The sequence below is a fragment of the Pleurodeles waltl genome, chromosome 3_1, assembly GCF_031143425.1.
Source record: "Pleurodeles waltl isolate 20211129_DDA chromosome 3_1, aPleWal1.hap1.20221129, whole genome shotgun sequence".
In the NCBI taxonomy this organism is placed as follows: Eukaryota; Metazoa; Chordata; class Amphibia; order Caudata; family Salamandridae; genus Pleurodeles; species Pleurodeles waltl.
This window is the reverse complement of record NC_090440.1, coordinates 1,967,875,330-1,967,891,524: the sequence shown is the minus strand read 5'-3', so window position 1 is coordinate 1,967,891,524 and position 16,195 is coordinate 1,967,875,330. Positions and strand designations below refer to the sequence as shown.

General features: G+C 49.4%; 1 protein-coding gene across 4 annotated transcripts in view; it reads left to right on the top strand.

The window, feature by feature from the left end:
* Positions 1-16,195, top strand: part of ASPA (aspartoacylase) — a 233,940-nt gene that overhangs the window by 146,747 nt on the left and 70,998 nt on the right. Inside the window, exon 6 of one of the 4 annotated variants that reach the window (XM_069226351.1) lies at positions 13,287-13,329. The exons of the other annotated variants lie outside the window; for them this stretch is intronic. Coding sequence (XP_069082452.1) covers positions 13,287-13,325 — 39 coding nt within the window. The 3' untranslated portion in view covers positions 13,326-13,329. The remainder of the gene's footprint in view (positions 1-13,286; positions 13,330-16,195) is intronic. 4 annotated transcript variants of the gene reach the window in all.

Here is a 16,195-nt window from a genome sequence, read left to right as displayed (position 1 = left end):
AGATCCTAACTTAGCATGCGCCAAAGTTTTACAATGGGTTGTTGAGTCACTGGCGAAAGTAGTTCCTAAACAACTTCAGAACAAATGCACTAGCAAAATGTTGGCACCCTGGTAGCAACTTAAGGCCCTACAGTAGGTCTGCAAGGACGCTGAGGGTCTATGGAGTACGGACTGTAATCGAAAAAACAGAACAAGTAATAGAGAAGCCATCAGATTACATCATGCAGAGATCTAATCTTCTAAGATCTTATATTATAATGCAAAGATCAATTCGGGACCGAACACACCACAGGAGATTTTCAAGATAGTTAAAATCTTACTTGACTTTTCCATTAACTCCCCGATTCTCGAACCCTCGGCTCAGTGCTGTAATGAGTTAGCAAGATTTTTCCAGACAAAAATCCATGATGTCTATCTCACGTTTTGAAAATCTCAGTCCGTTTCTAACTCCAGGCCCAACATAGGTAGCCAGACATTCAATATCCCTGCCCTCTTGGCCTTTCCGTCTAGGACGCTGGCTCGCCTCTTGGCGATGCTTAATAAAGTCAGGCTCACCTTTAGATTCAGCTCCCTGTCATATTATAGCAAAAGCCGGTGACCAGATCCTGCCGGTCCTCCTTGAACTATTAAGTCTTTCTCTAACCCGAGGAATCATACCATCAATCTGGAAACATGCCATTGTGAAAGCAGATTTTGCTGCTTCCGGGGTCAGCAATACCTAAAATCCTTACATGAGTGTCAGTTGGCCGAGCTGCTTTGGTATCCCCCATCCCCAAGACAGCTATGAAAGCCTGGGGGTTTGGTCGGACATTTCTCTGACCATGACCACCTAGGCCATTAAGCTAACAGCTACCTGTCATAGCATCATTGGGATGCTTAGGAAAATTAAGTACTTTCTGCCTTTCTTATCTAAAAGAATAGTGGTCCAGGTACTTATTCTCTCTTGCCTGTACTACGGTAGCTCACTGTATTTTGGAGCTCCAAAGGCAGTAATAAGAAAATTACAAGAAGTGCAGAATCCCACCATAAGAGTTCTCTACAACATTCCCAAGCATGAGTCTGCCCGGCAAGCTCTAACTTCTCTGCACTAGCTACCAGTGACTTAGAGTTATAAATTTAATGCCCTCTGTATTGCCCACAAGGCTCTCCATGTCAATGGTCCTGTGATCTCTCGACAATTAATTGTTCCCTATACCCCAGGAAGAGATCTTTGATCAACTGATGTCCGCCTGGCTAGGATACCCCCCATTAAAAAGGCCAGAAGCAGGGGCTGCTCTTTCAAGCTCAATGCTTCCAAATTCTAGAGCTCCTCACCCCTCACCCTACGGTCAACTATGGAGGATTTTCCTTTTCTTAACCTGTTAAAACCTGGCTGTTTGAGGACTGCCCACCTTAGTGTTTATGGTCCTGCTGGCACTGAATTGAACAGCGCTGGGACACTGTTGGATAGCTATGCGCTCACAAGTGGCAATAAAATTAAATAGAATAAAATAGATTTGGAAAATTCCTTACTTCCTTCTAGATCTTGGCTCTTTCCCTTTCTACATAGGTACAGGACCTGCTTCTTTAGGTGTTCAACAAAGATTTGAACACCTGGTAGGGTGTTCTCCTCTTTCAGTAATAGGCAGACACCCACCCTCCACTATTTAGTCCCCCTTCTTCCAGCTCTTGCTGTGGATTGAATTTTAATGTGATTTGAATCAATAATAATCCCTAAATTTCTCACTGAGTTTGCTGGAATAGGTCATACTCTCAGAGAACTAGCGAAAGTCAGATAAATGCAATTTTTTAACTGTTGAGGGTTAATAGAAGCTCAGCTTTAGTTGGATTTAGCTTCAGATAATTTATCGCCATCCAAAGTTGTGTGATTTATAACATTTGCAAGTGGCTGATTTGAAAATGATGCCTGACCAAAGGATTGCTTTAGTCTAAACACAAAGGCCCTCATTATGACATTGGCGGTAAATCCCACTTACCGCCATGCTGACTGCCGCCAACATACCACCGCCGCAGCGGATTACCGCCACCCTATTATGACCCACACATAGCAATCCGTCACTATACAGCCACACACACAAGTCTGCCAGCCCAGAGGTCAGTGATAAACTGGCGGTAGCAAAACCCACACAGTTACGCCATCAGAACTACACCCACAGCATTATGACCCACGAATCCCCGTGGCGGACATTCAATGGCACTAAACCATTGGCGGTACATACTGCTGCGCTCAAAATACACACACTCAAACAAAATAAAACCACATTGGACAATTTGAACAACACACACCTGACACACATACACACACCACACCCACACCACTATAAAACACACACCCACACTACCCACAACCCTTTACCATTACAAACAAGTGCCACAAAAGAGATAGCAAGACCACAGACAAGACCACAGACACACACCACCATCACCTATACACCATCCACGCACCCCACATCACACACCCCAACACAGCACCCCACATACCTTCACCCACACCACTCACAATACACCCAGGGCACCGCAACAACACCCCAGGTTTCGAGAGGAGGAGCTATGGGTCATGGTGGAGGAAATTATCCAGGTAGAGCCCAGCTATTTGGATCACAGGTGCAGCAGACGTCCATTGCAAGGAAGATGGAGCTATGGTGAAGAATCGTGGACTGGGTCAATGCGTGGGACAGCACCCCAGAACAAGGGACGACATCAGGAAGAGGTGGAACGACCTACGGAGGAAGGTACGTTCCACAGCAGCAAGACACCAACTAGCTGTACAGAGTACTGGCGGTGGACCCCCACCTCCTCCCCCACAACTAACAACATGGGAGGAGCAAGTCTTGGCGATCATGCATCCTGAGGGTCTGGTAGGAGTAGGAGGAGGACTGGATTCTGGTAAGTCAAGTCTCAGTTACTATCACCCCCTCTACCTGCATGCCATCACAAAGCCCCACCCTCACCCTCACTCCCATCCGTTCACCACCTCCCACACACCCCACTATCACAACCCACTCATCCCAATACCAAGCCCTGCATGTAACACCAATGCATGGACACCCCTCACAGACCTGCATGGACACCTATCAACACTGCATGCACACTGGAGAGAATCACCTATCCCACCAAATAGCTACTCACTCAAAGCCAAATCTTCCAGGGCAATAACAACCATACAGGGCAACACACCCATGCACAAGATGACACACACAGAAACAATAACACTGCCTTTACATCCCCACAGGTCCCCCACCCAATGTCACCTGAAAGGAGGTGCCAGCAACTTCCAGTCCACCCGAAGAAGAGGCCTACAGTGATGACAGCAGCTCCGGACGCCTGGATCTGCATGACCAACCTGGCCCATCAGGGATCTCCAGACCGTCGGTTACCCAGGCGCAGTCCCATACCACCGCAGAGCCTCCCCCCTCAGGAAATACCACCACAGTACCCACCCAGTGGGCCCATACCTCTGTCCCCAGGACACGTCAATCAGCAGTGTTTCCACCACCACAGGGACCCAAGAAACCCCACAAACACAGGATGATCAGGGACCTGTGGTCAGTGGGAACATGGTTCAGGGGACAGAGGCACAGTACAACAGGGAAGCTGGGAGGACTGCTGTGCGACAGGGGGAGGACAGGCCCAGGAAACCGACTGTCCAGGAGGCACTCACCCATATCCTGGGAGCATACTGCCATTCCCAGGAGACGATGGGCCAGATACTGGACAAGTTGCAGGAGACCCAGTGGCTGCAGGGGCGACAGTACCTGGCGATCAGGGAGGACTTGAAGGACATCCACACCACCCTGGTGACCATTGCAGGGGTGCTGGCAGACATGGCCAACACCCTAAGGGAGGCAGTGGCACACCAGCGGGCCCCTGACACTAGCCAAACCGATGAACAGACTTCCACCTCCGCTGCCGCTAGTGGACAGGAGGCCCTGCCACAGGAACAAGAGGCCACCAGCACCCCACCCCCTGCAGAAGGAGAACCACCCCACAAACGGTCCCTGCGATCTAAGCAGAAGCCAGAGAACATTGCCAAGACCCCCGCCAGTAAATAAGACTCTTCTGAATGTCACCCTTGTGCCCCACTCTGTCACCCTGTCCACCTTGAACTGCCATTGCTCCACTTCCTATCCCCGCTTGGACAATGCACCTGTGATACAAATAGACTGGACTAACCTGGACTTTCCTCCATCATCACCCCAGCCCATTGCACATCCCCCTCTAATCATTAGCACTGAAATAAACAAGTATGAAGTCTGTCAAATCATTTAACCATGTATTTGTTAAACAAGCTTTAAACACTGCAATTTAACTGTACAGTATTGTATACATAGGAATGACCTGTAGTTGGCTGTAGTCAACACACCAGGAGCGATAGTGGGACACAAATATCTGAAAATAGAGATGTCAAAGGGTACAGTAAGTGGCCATAGAAGTGGAAAAATCAGCCTGCCAGTGACAATGTCAAATACAAAACTCTCAATGTAAAGTGTAATTACAGTATTCTACCTGTGTGTCATTGGAAGTACTGTCTTATAATAGCACCTCTGTTGTCCTCATCCTCATCCTCTGCCTCCTCATCTTCACTCTCCACAGGGTACACTGCTGCCACACGCCCATCTCCAGCCTCATCCTCCTGCAGAAAAGGTACCTGGCGATGTAAGGCAAGGTTGTGCAATATACAGCATGCCACAATGATCTGGCACACCTTCTTGGGTGAGTAGTACAGGGATTCACCTGTTAGATGGAGGCAACGAAACCTGGCCTTCAGGAGGCCGAATGTCCTTTCTGTTATTCTTCTGGTTCGCCCATGTGCCTCATTGTAACGTTCCTCTGCCCTTGTCCTGGGATTTCCTCACAGGGGTCAGTAGCCATGAGAGGTTGGGGTAACCAGAGTCAACTGAAAATATCGAGGGACAACTGTTAGACACACACTAACGCTTAGGGCCCTCACCATACCCATAGACCAACATTCACTGGGTGGGAACCAGGGCTCACCTGCTAGCCACACCCGGTGCCTCTGGAGTTGAGCCATCACATATGGGATGCTGCTATTCCTCGGGATAAAGGCATCATGCATAGACTCAGGATACTTTGCATTGACATGGGAGATATACTGGTCTGCCAGGCACACTATCTGCACATTCATGGAGTGAAAGCTTTTTCGATTTCTGAACAACTGTTCATTTCTCCGGGGGGAGGGGAGGGTAAATGCAATATGTGTACCATCTATTGCCCCAATAATGTTGGGGATATGTCCCATTGCATAGAAATTTGCTTTCACTGCGGACAGATCCTCCACCTGGGGGAAAATGATGTAGCTGCACATGTGTTTAATCAGGGCAGACAACACTCTGGTCAGCACTATTAAGAACATTGGCTCAACCATTCCTGCTGCCAAGCCCAATGTCACTTGGGAGGAGCCACTTGCCAGGAAATGGAGCACTGATAGAACTTGCACAATAGGGGGGATCCCAGTGAGGTGACGGATAGCAGATATCAGGTCAGGTTCCAATTGGTCAGGTGAGGATAATGTGCCTGTCCTCTATTGTTGTCAAGTCCACCAGGGGCCTGTACATGGGGGATGTCTCCATCTTCGATTTATCCACAGCGGTTGCAATCTAGGGGGCAAACGGTGAGTAGCTGGTCAGTATCCCATATTTCAAAACACTACACTGCATTGCATGTTGTGACTGTAACACAAGATTGTTGTATAGGCCCAAATGGTGCATATGTGTACTGTGACGCAGTTAGGTGCGATAGCCTGCCCTACCCCCTGAAATGGCGTCCGCCTGTCCTGTATGGAGATACATGGAGGGACATGTGGAAATGATGTAATTCCGCTGACGTGTGCTGTTGCGGGAGGCGTTCGAAAACTGCAGTGCAACTTCTTATTGGATCTCATTGGGCCCTATGGGTTACAGTGGCCAATGGTGATGTACGCCAGCAGTGACAGTACACCCTGCTGCGGACGTCACCGCCATTTTCTATCTGTTCACTCACTTGCTACCTGACCGTCAACAGGAGAGGACCTACACTGCAAGTGCTGCTGTGACCTGTGTCTGGATCCGACCATGGTTCGTGTCACTGGGAAAAGTGCCCTTGCCTTCACCGCTGCAGAGTTGGAGAGACTGGTGGATGGGGTCCTACCCCAGTACCTTATGCTGTATGGGCCTCCAGACCAACAGGTGAGTACGCTTTGAGCACGATGCATGGGGCATGAATGCATGGGGTGCTGTGTGTGAGGGCCTCGTGTAACGGGGAGGTTGGTGGAAGGGTCCTGGGCAGAGTGCTGCATGTATGGTGGGCAATGTCTGTGCGTAAGGGGATGGGAGGGCTATGGTGGGTCATGAGTGTAACAGGCCGGACGGTCTGACTGATACCTTTTTTCTATGTGTATTTTTCTGCAAGTCAGCTTCCATCAGAAAAAGGGTATATGGCATGCCATCACCAAGGACGTGTAGACCCTGGGGGTCTGTCGCAAACGGTGGGAGGACCTGAGACGCTGGGCAAGGAAGACGGGGAGGCCCAGCTTGGGATGGCCTCCCAATGAGGAAGGAGTACCCATCGAACCCTGACCCCCTGATGGCCTACATACTGGTGGTGGCCTATCCGGAGCTGGATGGGTGTTTGAGGGCATCACAGCAGCAGCCACAAGGGGGTGAGTACAGTTTCCAAATATACTACTTGTGTGTGGTGGGGTTGTGGGCCTGAGGGTGACCCTAGGCCAGGCCGGACATTGCAGGGCAGGTCCCATATTGGGCAGGATATGATGTGAATCACCTCCAAACAAGCTACTAGGCATCCACTACTGGGCATTGGTCTGTGGGTCTCTGGGATGCTGTTAGTGGCGTTAGGTGTTACTGTCCATAGCCTGGTGACTAGCATTGTGACTGGTAGTGCATTGCTAAATGAGTAGGGCTGTTCCCTGTGTGTGTGTGTGTGTCGTGTACACCAACGGTGGTGTTGGAGCAGCCTTTGACCCAGTATATCCTTTGTCTCTTCCCCCCCTTTTTGTTTTGTCACCCTGTCCTTCTGTGCATTAGCATTATCTGGCAGAGGAGCTGAGGCACCGGCGACGGAGGGAGCTGCATCCCACAGGGCCCAGGCGGCCGAATCCACTGACGGTGAGGGCACCAGTGAGACCGAGGGCGAGGGGAGCACCACAGCGGAGACAGGAGGGGACAGTTCAGACAGTGATACCTACTCCGATGGAAGCTCCCTGGTGGTGGCGGACACCTCAGTGGCCACCCCAACTACAGGTACAGCCTCCACCCCGTACCAGCACTGCCCTCCCAGCAGCTCCTAAGTGAGTTTCCCGTGCCCGCTCACCCAGGAGGGTGGGCATCTCCTGTGCCCCAGGCACCTCAGGCCCTGCCCCAGTTAGCCCTGAGTGAGGAGGCTAATGACCTCCTGTGATCCATCTCTGTGGAGCAGTCAACCATTGTGAATGCCATCCAGGGGCTGGCAGCCCATTTGTAACAAACAAATGCATTCCTGGGGGCATTCACTCTGGCATGGCGGCCCAACAGAGATCAATCCAGGCTCTGGCCTCATCTCTGATGGCAGCCATTGGCCCTGTTTCTAGCCTCCCCCCTTCAGGTTCCTCTACCCTGTCCCATTCCCCTCAACCCCAACCTATCCCAAGTACAGAAGCAGACCAGCATGCACCCAGGACAACACACAGGAGTGGTTCCGGCAAACACAAGCATCACACATCATCCCACAGGCACTCACACAAACACCATCCAGATGCAGACATACCAACATCTACAGCCTTCACTGTGTCCCGCTCCTCGTCTTCCTCCACCTCCCCCCAGTAGCGTCTACACACACACCTGCATGCACTACATCCTCATCCACTACCTCCATCACCAGCACGCCTATCATTACACACCCTCACTGGCAGTCACCACCCCCACACATCCATGGACACATCCCCTGTGTCCTCTCCCACTGTCTGTGCCCCCTCCTCCCAAAGTACACAAACGCAAGCACTCAGACACCCAACAGCCATCCACCTCACTACAGCATCCAGCCCATGCACCTGCACCCATACAGAGCAGACAGACACCTCCTACAACCACTTCCTCTTCCTCCACTCCCAAACCTTCACCCTCTTCCTGCCCCAATGTCCCTAAGAAGCTTTTCCTCTCCACCGTTGACCTCTTACCTACCACTCCCCATCCCCCGTCCTTCACATCGGGCCAGGGCAGTCAGAACCCAGGCGAGCACCTCAGCCACCCAGTCCATGGCCTCAGTAGTGTCGACAGCTACTGCAGGTGGGAGAGGATCCCGGGAACCAGCGAGCAGTACTGGAAGTGTGCATACACCAGGTGCATCAAGGAAGGGCAAGCAGGCACCACCAGATGCCAAAGGGAAGGGCAAGGAGGCACCACCAGCTGCCAAAGGGAAGGGCAAGGAGGCACCACCAGCTGTAAAGATGAAGGGCAAGGGGCCAGCACCAGCAGGCAGGAAGGACAGGAGGCCTTGTACTGGGACTCATTCATAGCCCCCACCACCAACCATGGCGGTTCAGTCGTCCGAGGCTGTAGGGGAAGTGCTGGAGCCTCCTACTACCACTGCCAGCACCGCCACCAGCAGCAGCAGCCCCAGCACCGCCACCAGCACCACCGCCAGCACCACTGCCAGCAGCAACAGCCCCAGTGGGCAGCCGTCCGAGGCTGGAGTGGAAGAGCTAGAGCCTCCCCCAACCACTGCCTGCACCACTGCCAGCAGCAGCAGCAGCAGCACCAGCACCGCCGCCAGCACTGCCACCTGCACCGCCACCAGCAGCAGAAGCCCCCAGTAGGCAGCCGTCCGAGGCTGCAGGGGAAGGGCTGGAGCCTCCCCCCACCACTGCCAGCACCGCCACCAGCACCACCACTGCCACCACTGAGCAGCCATCACCGCCGGCGGACAGTGTGTAGTCCTGCATCCATGGGCTCTTGTGCATCCGGGTCCCTGAAAAATCCTGTGGGTCTGACACAAAGGTGAGAGACTGTGACCTTGCACTCCCCAAGATCTCCATCACAGGGCACACTGCCCCCTCCAGAACCAGTGAAAGAAGCCATCCACTCACCCCTTCCTTGCCCGGATGAAGCACACTGGGCACAAGGCCCCCTCCAGAACCAGTGGAAGAAGCCGTCCACTCACCCCATCCTTGCCCTGATGAAGCACACTGGGCACAAGGCCCCCTCCAAAACCAGTGGAAGAAGCCATCCATTCACCCCATCCTTCCCAGGATGAAGCACACTGGGCACAATGCCCCCTCCAGAACCAGTGGAGAAGTCATCCACTAGAGAGACTGTGGCTTTGCACTCCCCAGGACCAAGCAGTGGGCAAACCACCCACTTGAGAGACTGTGGCTTTGCACTACCCAGGACCAAGCAGTGGGCAAACCACCCACTTGAGAAACCGTGGTTTTGCACTCCCCAGGACCAAGCAGTGTGCAAACCACCCACTTGAGAGACTGTGGCATTGCACTCCCAGGACCAAGCACAGGGCATGTTGCCCCCTCCAGGACCAGTGGTGTTATACCATCTTTCGGCTGAGGTGCCCCCCCATTCCCTGTCCCCCTGAGGTGCCTGTGTGTTTTCGACCTGATGCCCCTGCAGTGTACTCTCTGTGTTGTTGGAGGAGTGAGGTGGGGCCTTGGTCTATGTGTTGTGGCCCTGTGGCCCACGGACATTGGGGGTTGGGCAGTGTCCCTACATTTGTAGCTATGTATATATGTTTGTATTTTGATGCACTAATTCATGTTATTTTATCATATTACACTCACTTTCTTCAAATCCTTTTGTCCTTGCATTATTCCTGAGGGGTAGGAGGTGAATATGTAATGTTACTGCATCTAGTTGTGTGTATGGTGTTGTGGGTGAGGGTGTGTGTGTTGCATGTGTGTGTCACTCTCTTTTTTGTCCCCCCTCCCTTGTGTGGTAGGCGGCAGTACTCACCGTGGTCGTCTTCGTCGGTGTTGCTACTCGTAATGCATGAAGAGGTACACGAGCATGGGGAAAAAGTGTAACTCTTGCTCCATGGCGTCGTGGTTGTTCCCTGAGTGTCCAGAGGTGAGTCCTTTGACTTCTGTGCTCTGTTTCCGCCGTGCTTTTGATGTTGTTGGTACCGCCCTGGAAAAGGTGGCGGATAGGCCTGTTGTAATACTCTGGGTGGTACATTGTCTTCTGTCTGGCTGTTTGTGGTTACCGCCATGGTGCTTGTTGCTACCGCCGTGGCGGTCGGAGTGTTAAAGTGGCTGTCTGTCTGAGCGGTGTCTGCCGTGGTCATAATTCAATTTTTTTGCTGCCGGCTTGTTGGCGGTATTACCAAAGTGTGTGTTATTTGCATGCATATAAGAATGATTCTCCATATCATGAAGGGCCGGTGTCAGAGGACCTAAATAGATATTAAGTTATAATGAGAGAAATGAGCCCTGAGACACCCCAGATTTAACAGAGGTGGGCTTGCCATAAAGAGATGAGGAGCTTATCACAGTTAAAAAAATTTAATTAGGAAAAGAAATAGCTAGACTTCCCAGGTATTCATCTGTTCCAGCCGATGTACCAAATAATAGTATCTCAGTTAGAAACCTTAGTAACAATGGGAGAATGGTAAGACACTCGAGACAATGGTTCAGAATGGCACCAACAGCAGACTTAGACCATTTTAGCACAGCCCCCATGATTATCTTAATACAGCATAAATACAAAGAAGAACAGTTTGATTATTGAGAGCTAGGAAGTAGCAATATATAAAAGGAAAATTGCATACTGACAGCAATTTCTTGGTGACAAACACAATGCAGGCAAAGAAAGTAGAAGTCTTGTACAATTCAGAAATAGATTCTACCTCACACTCTTGGATCCATCACCCAATACAGAAGGAGGTGGTGTGTCTTTAATAGAAACTGCAGGTTTTTTATGGGACAAATGAAATACAGAATCTATTTGCCATCTCCTGGATAGTTGAGGCTTGATTGCGGAAAGACACAGTAGTCATAAGATAAAAAATTAACCTATGACTATAGGGACAAACTTAAGATGGGACTCTCACAGATGGAAGTTGTCGTGTAGACAGCCAGACTTTCAATCCCACTTTGTATGCTGGTGTCTGTCTTTTATGATCAGCCTTGGCCTTAGGGATGTGTTGATGAACTCTCTTTCTCAATTCTTGTGTCTCAAGGGATGTGTGACCAAGGTGGTGTTGGAGCAGCCATTGACCCAGATAGGCATGCAGGAAAGCTATGTGGATGTTTTCCGTAAGAGCATTAGAAAGAAGAAGTTCCAATGGATATCTCTATTAATTTATTAAAAGTGAATTCTACCATTGAAATCTATGTGCTCCAGTCTGTCTGATGATCCATTAACGAGCGCTCTCAGATATTGTTTGATTGCTTGATTTAAACTTTCTGTTTGTCCATCAGTTTGTGAATGATAACTAGTGGAAGAAAACGTATTTTCAATAATTCCTTCCAAAAGCTGGTGACAAACTGCTATCCTCAATCCACGAGTAAAAGATCAGATATAACTTAAAGTCTAAACACCTAACTGAGCGAAACCTGAACCTTTTCCACTGCTGTGACAATCCTTTCAAAGCACAAAATGTTTCGAACATTGTGAGATAATTCTCAATCACTCAGAGTATGTTGAATTCCTGTGACAAGGGTAACTCCACCAAAAAATCGACTGAGACATTTAGCATGGATGAGTGGGTAGGGAAGTGATTGTAGTAGCCGAGGTCAGATAGTAACTGTATTAGCTTGAACACAAATAGAGCATTATCTTATAAAGTTTTTTTGAGGCATGAGAAAGTTCTTTATGTCCACTATAAATATCTCTTTAAACAATCCTGCATCTTCCTTTGTCCTGTGTATGTTGCAATATGAGAATCATGACACTTCCCCTTGACTTATAACTCTTTGTGTTGAAGATAGATGGCTTCTCTTCAATACAGAAATGTAGCTACTTTCTGTATTTTTGCATGTCATTTCTGAACCCACCTTTTTCCATCTAAGTGTCCTCGCCTGAAGGTGGCTTGATCCAGAAAGTTATCTATAGGTTCATTGATATGTGAGGTGGCTAACATGATACTGGAGGCTGGTAGAGGCTTTTCCTTTTCTTTTCCTTGTTTGGATAAAACGTGACATGACTATTTCCTGGTCTGTGACTATATACTGGAACTTTCCGAAGGATAGGGACCATTGTGCATACCTTGAGTACAGACATTTCAGAGAGCATAAGTGTACACGATTTTCATAGTCGGTTTAGATAGTGATATCTTGCATCGCCCCTTACAGATAATGTCTCTACCATGTAAAAACGTTCTTGATTGCTAGTAGTTCTTGATACTAAATAGTGCAATTGTGCTCAGATGAAGACAGGGCTTGAGAGAAGTAGGCCACCGGAGGAGCTGCTTCAGTCTTGGAATTTCTCTGTGATGAAACTGACCCAATAGCAAAAGCTGTAGCGACAGTCTTGGCAATGAGAGGAAATTGAATATTTGCAAGCCTAGAACCTGGAGCAATGGCAAGACCATTTTAGGAATCTGAAAAGCATAATCCCCTTTTGTCCCCAGATTAAGGGTTGCTCCTCTGAGTAAGCTGCGTTATGGGTCAAACAATAATAGAAAAACCCTTATTAAAATGTCCATAAAAGTTGGCAAAACCCAGGAGTCTCTGTACCTCTTTCACTGCTCTGGATACTGCCTAGTACAATACAGCACTAACTTGTTCCATGTTCCTGCTTATACCTGTCCCCAAGATTTGAAATCTGAGTAATTTGACTTGACTTGCTTCGTATACACATTTATCAGTGTTTCCATGTAAAGGGAGTTTTCTGAAGCTAAAATGTTGCTCTCTTACATGATCTTGATGTTGTAAGTCTTCAGAATGTGTCAAGATGTAACAGGTAAGCAAACACGAATGTATCCCAAAGAAAATATATTTAATAAAGTGCTTGAGTGTTACAGGGGTATTATATAAAGTGAATAGCATAACTATGTTTTCGTAATGATTGTAGTAAGTATTGAATGCAGTCTTTCAATTACCATTCTTCTCAAATTTGTACCATGTTGTAAGCTCCTCAGGCATTCAAGTTTGAAAAGGCTTGAATTTATTTCATCTGATCTAACAATACTGAAGAGGGAGACAGATACCAATGCCTGAGGCTAATGGCGATCAACTTACGTTAGTCAATGCATGCCAGTATAAGTCAATGACATAGCCATATGTATGATACTGTGGAAGAGGGTCAGCTCTCTTTCGACTAAAGACGTCTTAAATGTCTTTGTAGGCCGCAGGATTGGATTTCTGCAGATGTTTTCACAGTTGATGAGGTAATACATTCTTATTTTAAAACAAGGCATGTTAAGAGCTGGGTATTCACCATATCTTTCCAGGAAAGTGAACTTATTTTGCAGAGCTCAGAACAGGAGCTAATAGCAGATATCTTCCAATCAATCTATGCCTAATGTCGGCAAAGCCATGAGGATCTTATGACTATGGAGCATGCTGAATTATCGGTGCTATCAAATTCAGTAGCATTTACATGACCTGATTGGATACCCATTATCACCATAGTTGTTTCTCTGTACGCAACTCCCAAAATCAAGGAGGTACATCATATTTCAGGTCTTTCTATGCCTTGGATCAGAATATCATTCACATATTGAAATGTAGTGTCCATGAAATATCATGTTACATCAGACAAGCAGATCTTTAAAAATCTTTGGCTGTGGAAAGGATGACTTCCATATAACGTTGGACCTTCATACTGACAGATAAATTAGATATATGTCTGTCCTCCAAGGGCGAATGCTCTCATTACTTGACAGTAAAGGGCAGTTTTTTAACCCCTGCGGTGCCCTGGACGAGGTGATCTCGTGCAGGTCACCGGTTCCCGGGTGCCTTGAACGAGATCACCTCATCCTGCACCCAGGAACTGGGGGGAGCACTAGCGCCCCCCCGTGCTCCCCTCCCACCCCCCCTAGGAAGGGATGGAAGGGGAAGCCCTTCCCCTTCCACCCCTGACCCCCTCCCCACCCCCATGTGACGTCAGCGCGCGATCACGCGCTGATTTGTCACAGGGCCTCCTCCCATTGCGATCGGAAGAGAAATGCTTTGCATTTCTCTTCCGATCACGTGTGGGAGGCCGAAAGAGGCCGAGAGAGGCTTCAAAGGGAAGGAAAGTTATTTCCTTCTCTTTGAAGTCTCTCTCTGCGTTTCAAAAGCCGGATTGCAAAGCAATCCGACTTTTGAAATGCCCACTAGACACCAGGGATTTTCTTTTTGAAAGTGGCATAAGGGAGCGACCCCTTGGGCAAGGGTAGCTCCCAGGGGGGGCATTTATTTGGAAGGCCTTTTCTGCCCCCCCTGTGGGCAGATCGGCCTATTATTAGGCCATTTTTAGGCCATTTCTGCAGATCAGCCTATTTTGATTAGTCCGATTAGAAACCACTAGGCACCGGGGATTTTTTTGTTTTACAGATGGGGAGCGACCCCTTGGACAAGGGTCGCTCCCCTGGAGGGGAAAATTGTATTTAGGCAGTTTCTGCCCCTTAGGCACCTGGGATTTTTTTTTTTGCGCCAATGTCACGCAGGGGGAGCGACCCCGTAGACAAGGGTCGCTCCCGGGGTGGGGGGCAAATTTATTTTAGGCCATTTCTGTCCCCCCGGGGGCAGATCTGCCTATTGTTATTAGACCGATCTGCCCCCGGGGGGGGGGCATAAATCTCTAAGCGCAAGGGCAATTTTTTTGTGTGTGTTTTTTTTTGTTTTGTTTGTTTTTTTAGAGATGGGGAGCGACCCATTAGGCAAGGGTAGCTCCCCTGGGGGGCAAATTGTATTTAGACCGTATTTAGGCAGATCGGCGATTTTAGGTCAATCTGCCCCCAAGGGAGCAGAAACCACTAGGCACTGGGGATTTTATTTTTGGCGCCAATGTCACGCAGGGGGAGCTACCCCGTAGGCAAGGGTCGCTCCGGGGGGGGTAGGGTGGTGGGGGGCAAATTTATTTTAGGCCCCAGGGGGGGCAGAAACCTCTAGACGCTAGGGCAATTTTTTTGGGGTGTTTTTTTGTTTGTTTTTTTAGAGATGGGGAGCGACCCATTAGGCAAGGGTCGCTCCCCTGAGGGGCAAATTGTATTTAGACCATTTCTGCCCCCCTTGGGGGCAGATCGGACGATTTTAGGTCAATCTGCCCCCAAGGGGCAGAAACCACTAGGCACCGGGGATTTTTTTTTTTTGAGCCAATGTCACGCATGGGGAGCGACCCCGTAGGCAAGGGTCGCTAACGGGGTGTTGGGGGGTGGGGGGGCACATTTATTTTAGGCCATTTCTGCCCCCATAGGCCGATCTGCCCCCAGGGGGGGCAGAAACCTCTAGGCGCCAGGGCAAATTTTATTTCTTGTTTTTGTATTTGTTTTTTTAGAGATGGGGGCAGCCCATTAGGCAAGGGTCGCTCCCCTGGGGGGCAAATTGTATTTAGGCCATTTCTGCCCCCCTTGGGGGCAGATCGGACGATTTTAGGTCAATCTGCCACCAAGGGGGCAGAAACCACTAGGCACCGGGGATTTTTTTCCCCCGCCAATGTCACGCAAGGGGAGCGACCCCGTAGGCAAGGGTCGCTCCCGGGGAGGGGTTGGGGGTGTGTGGGGGCAAATTTATTTTAGGCCATTTCTGCCCCCCCCCCCCCCCCCCCCGGGGCCGGCTGAGCTAGAGGCCAAAATCCACAGGTAGGCACTTTGCAAAAAACACCTCTGTTTTCTGTGAAAAAATGTGATGTGTCCACTTTGTGTTTTGGGCCATTTCCTTTTGTGGGCGCTAGGCCTACCCACACAAGTGAGGTACCATTTTTATCGGGAGACTTGGGGGAATGCTGGGTGGAAGGAAATGTGTGGCTCCTCTCAGATTCCAGAACTTTCTGTCACCAAAATGAGAGGAAAACGTGTTTTTTTGGCCAAATATTGAGGTTTGCAAAGGATTCTGGGTAACAGAACCTGGTCAGAGCCCCACAAGTCACCCCATCTTGGACTCCCTTAGGTTTCTAGTTTTCAAAAATGCGCTGGTTTGATAGGTTTCCCCAGGTGCCGGCTGACCTAGAGGCCAAAATCCAGAGGTAGACACTGTTTTCTGTGAAAATGTGATGTGTCCACGTTGTGTTTTGGGCCATTTCCTTTCGTGGGCGCTAGGCCTACCCACACA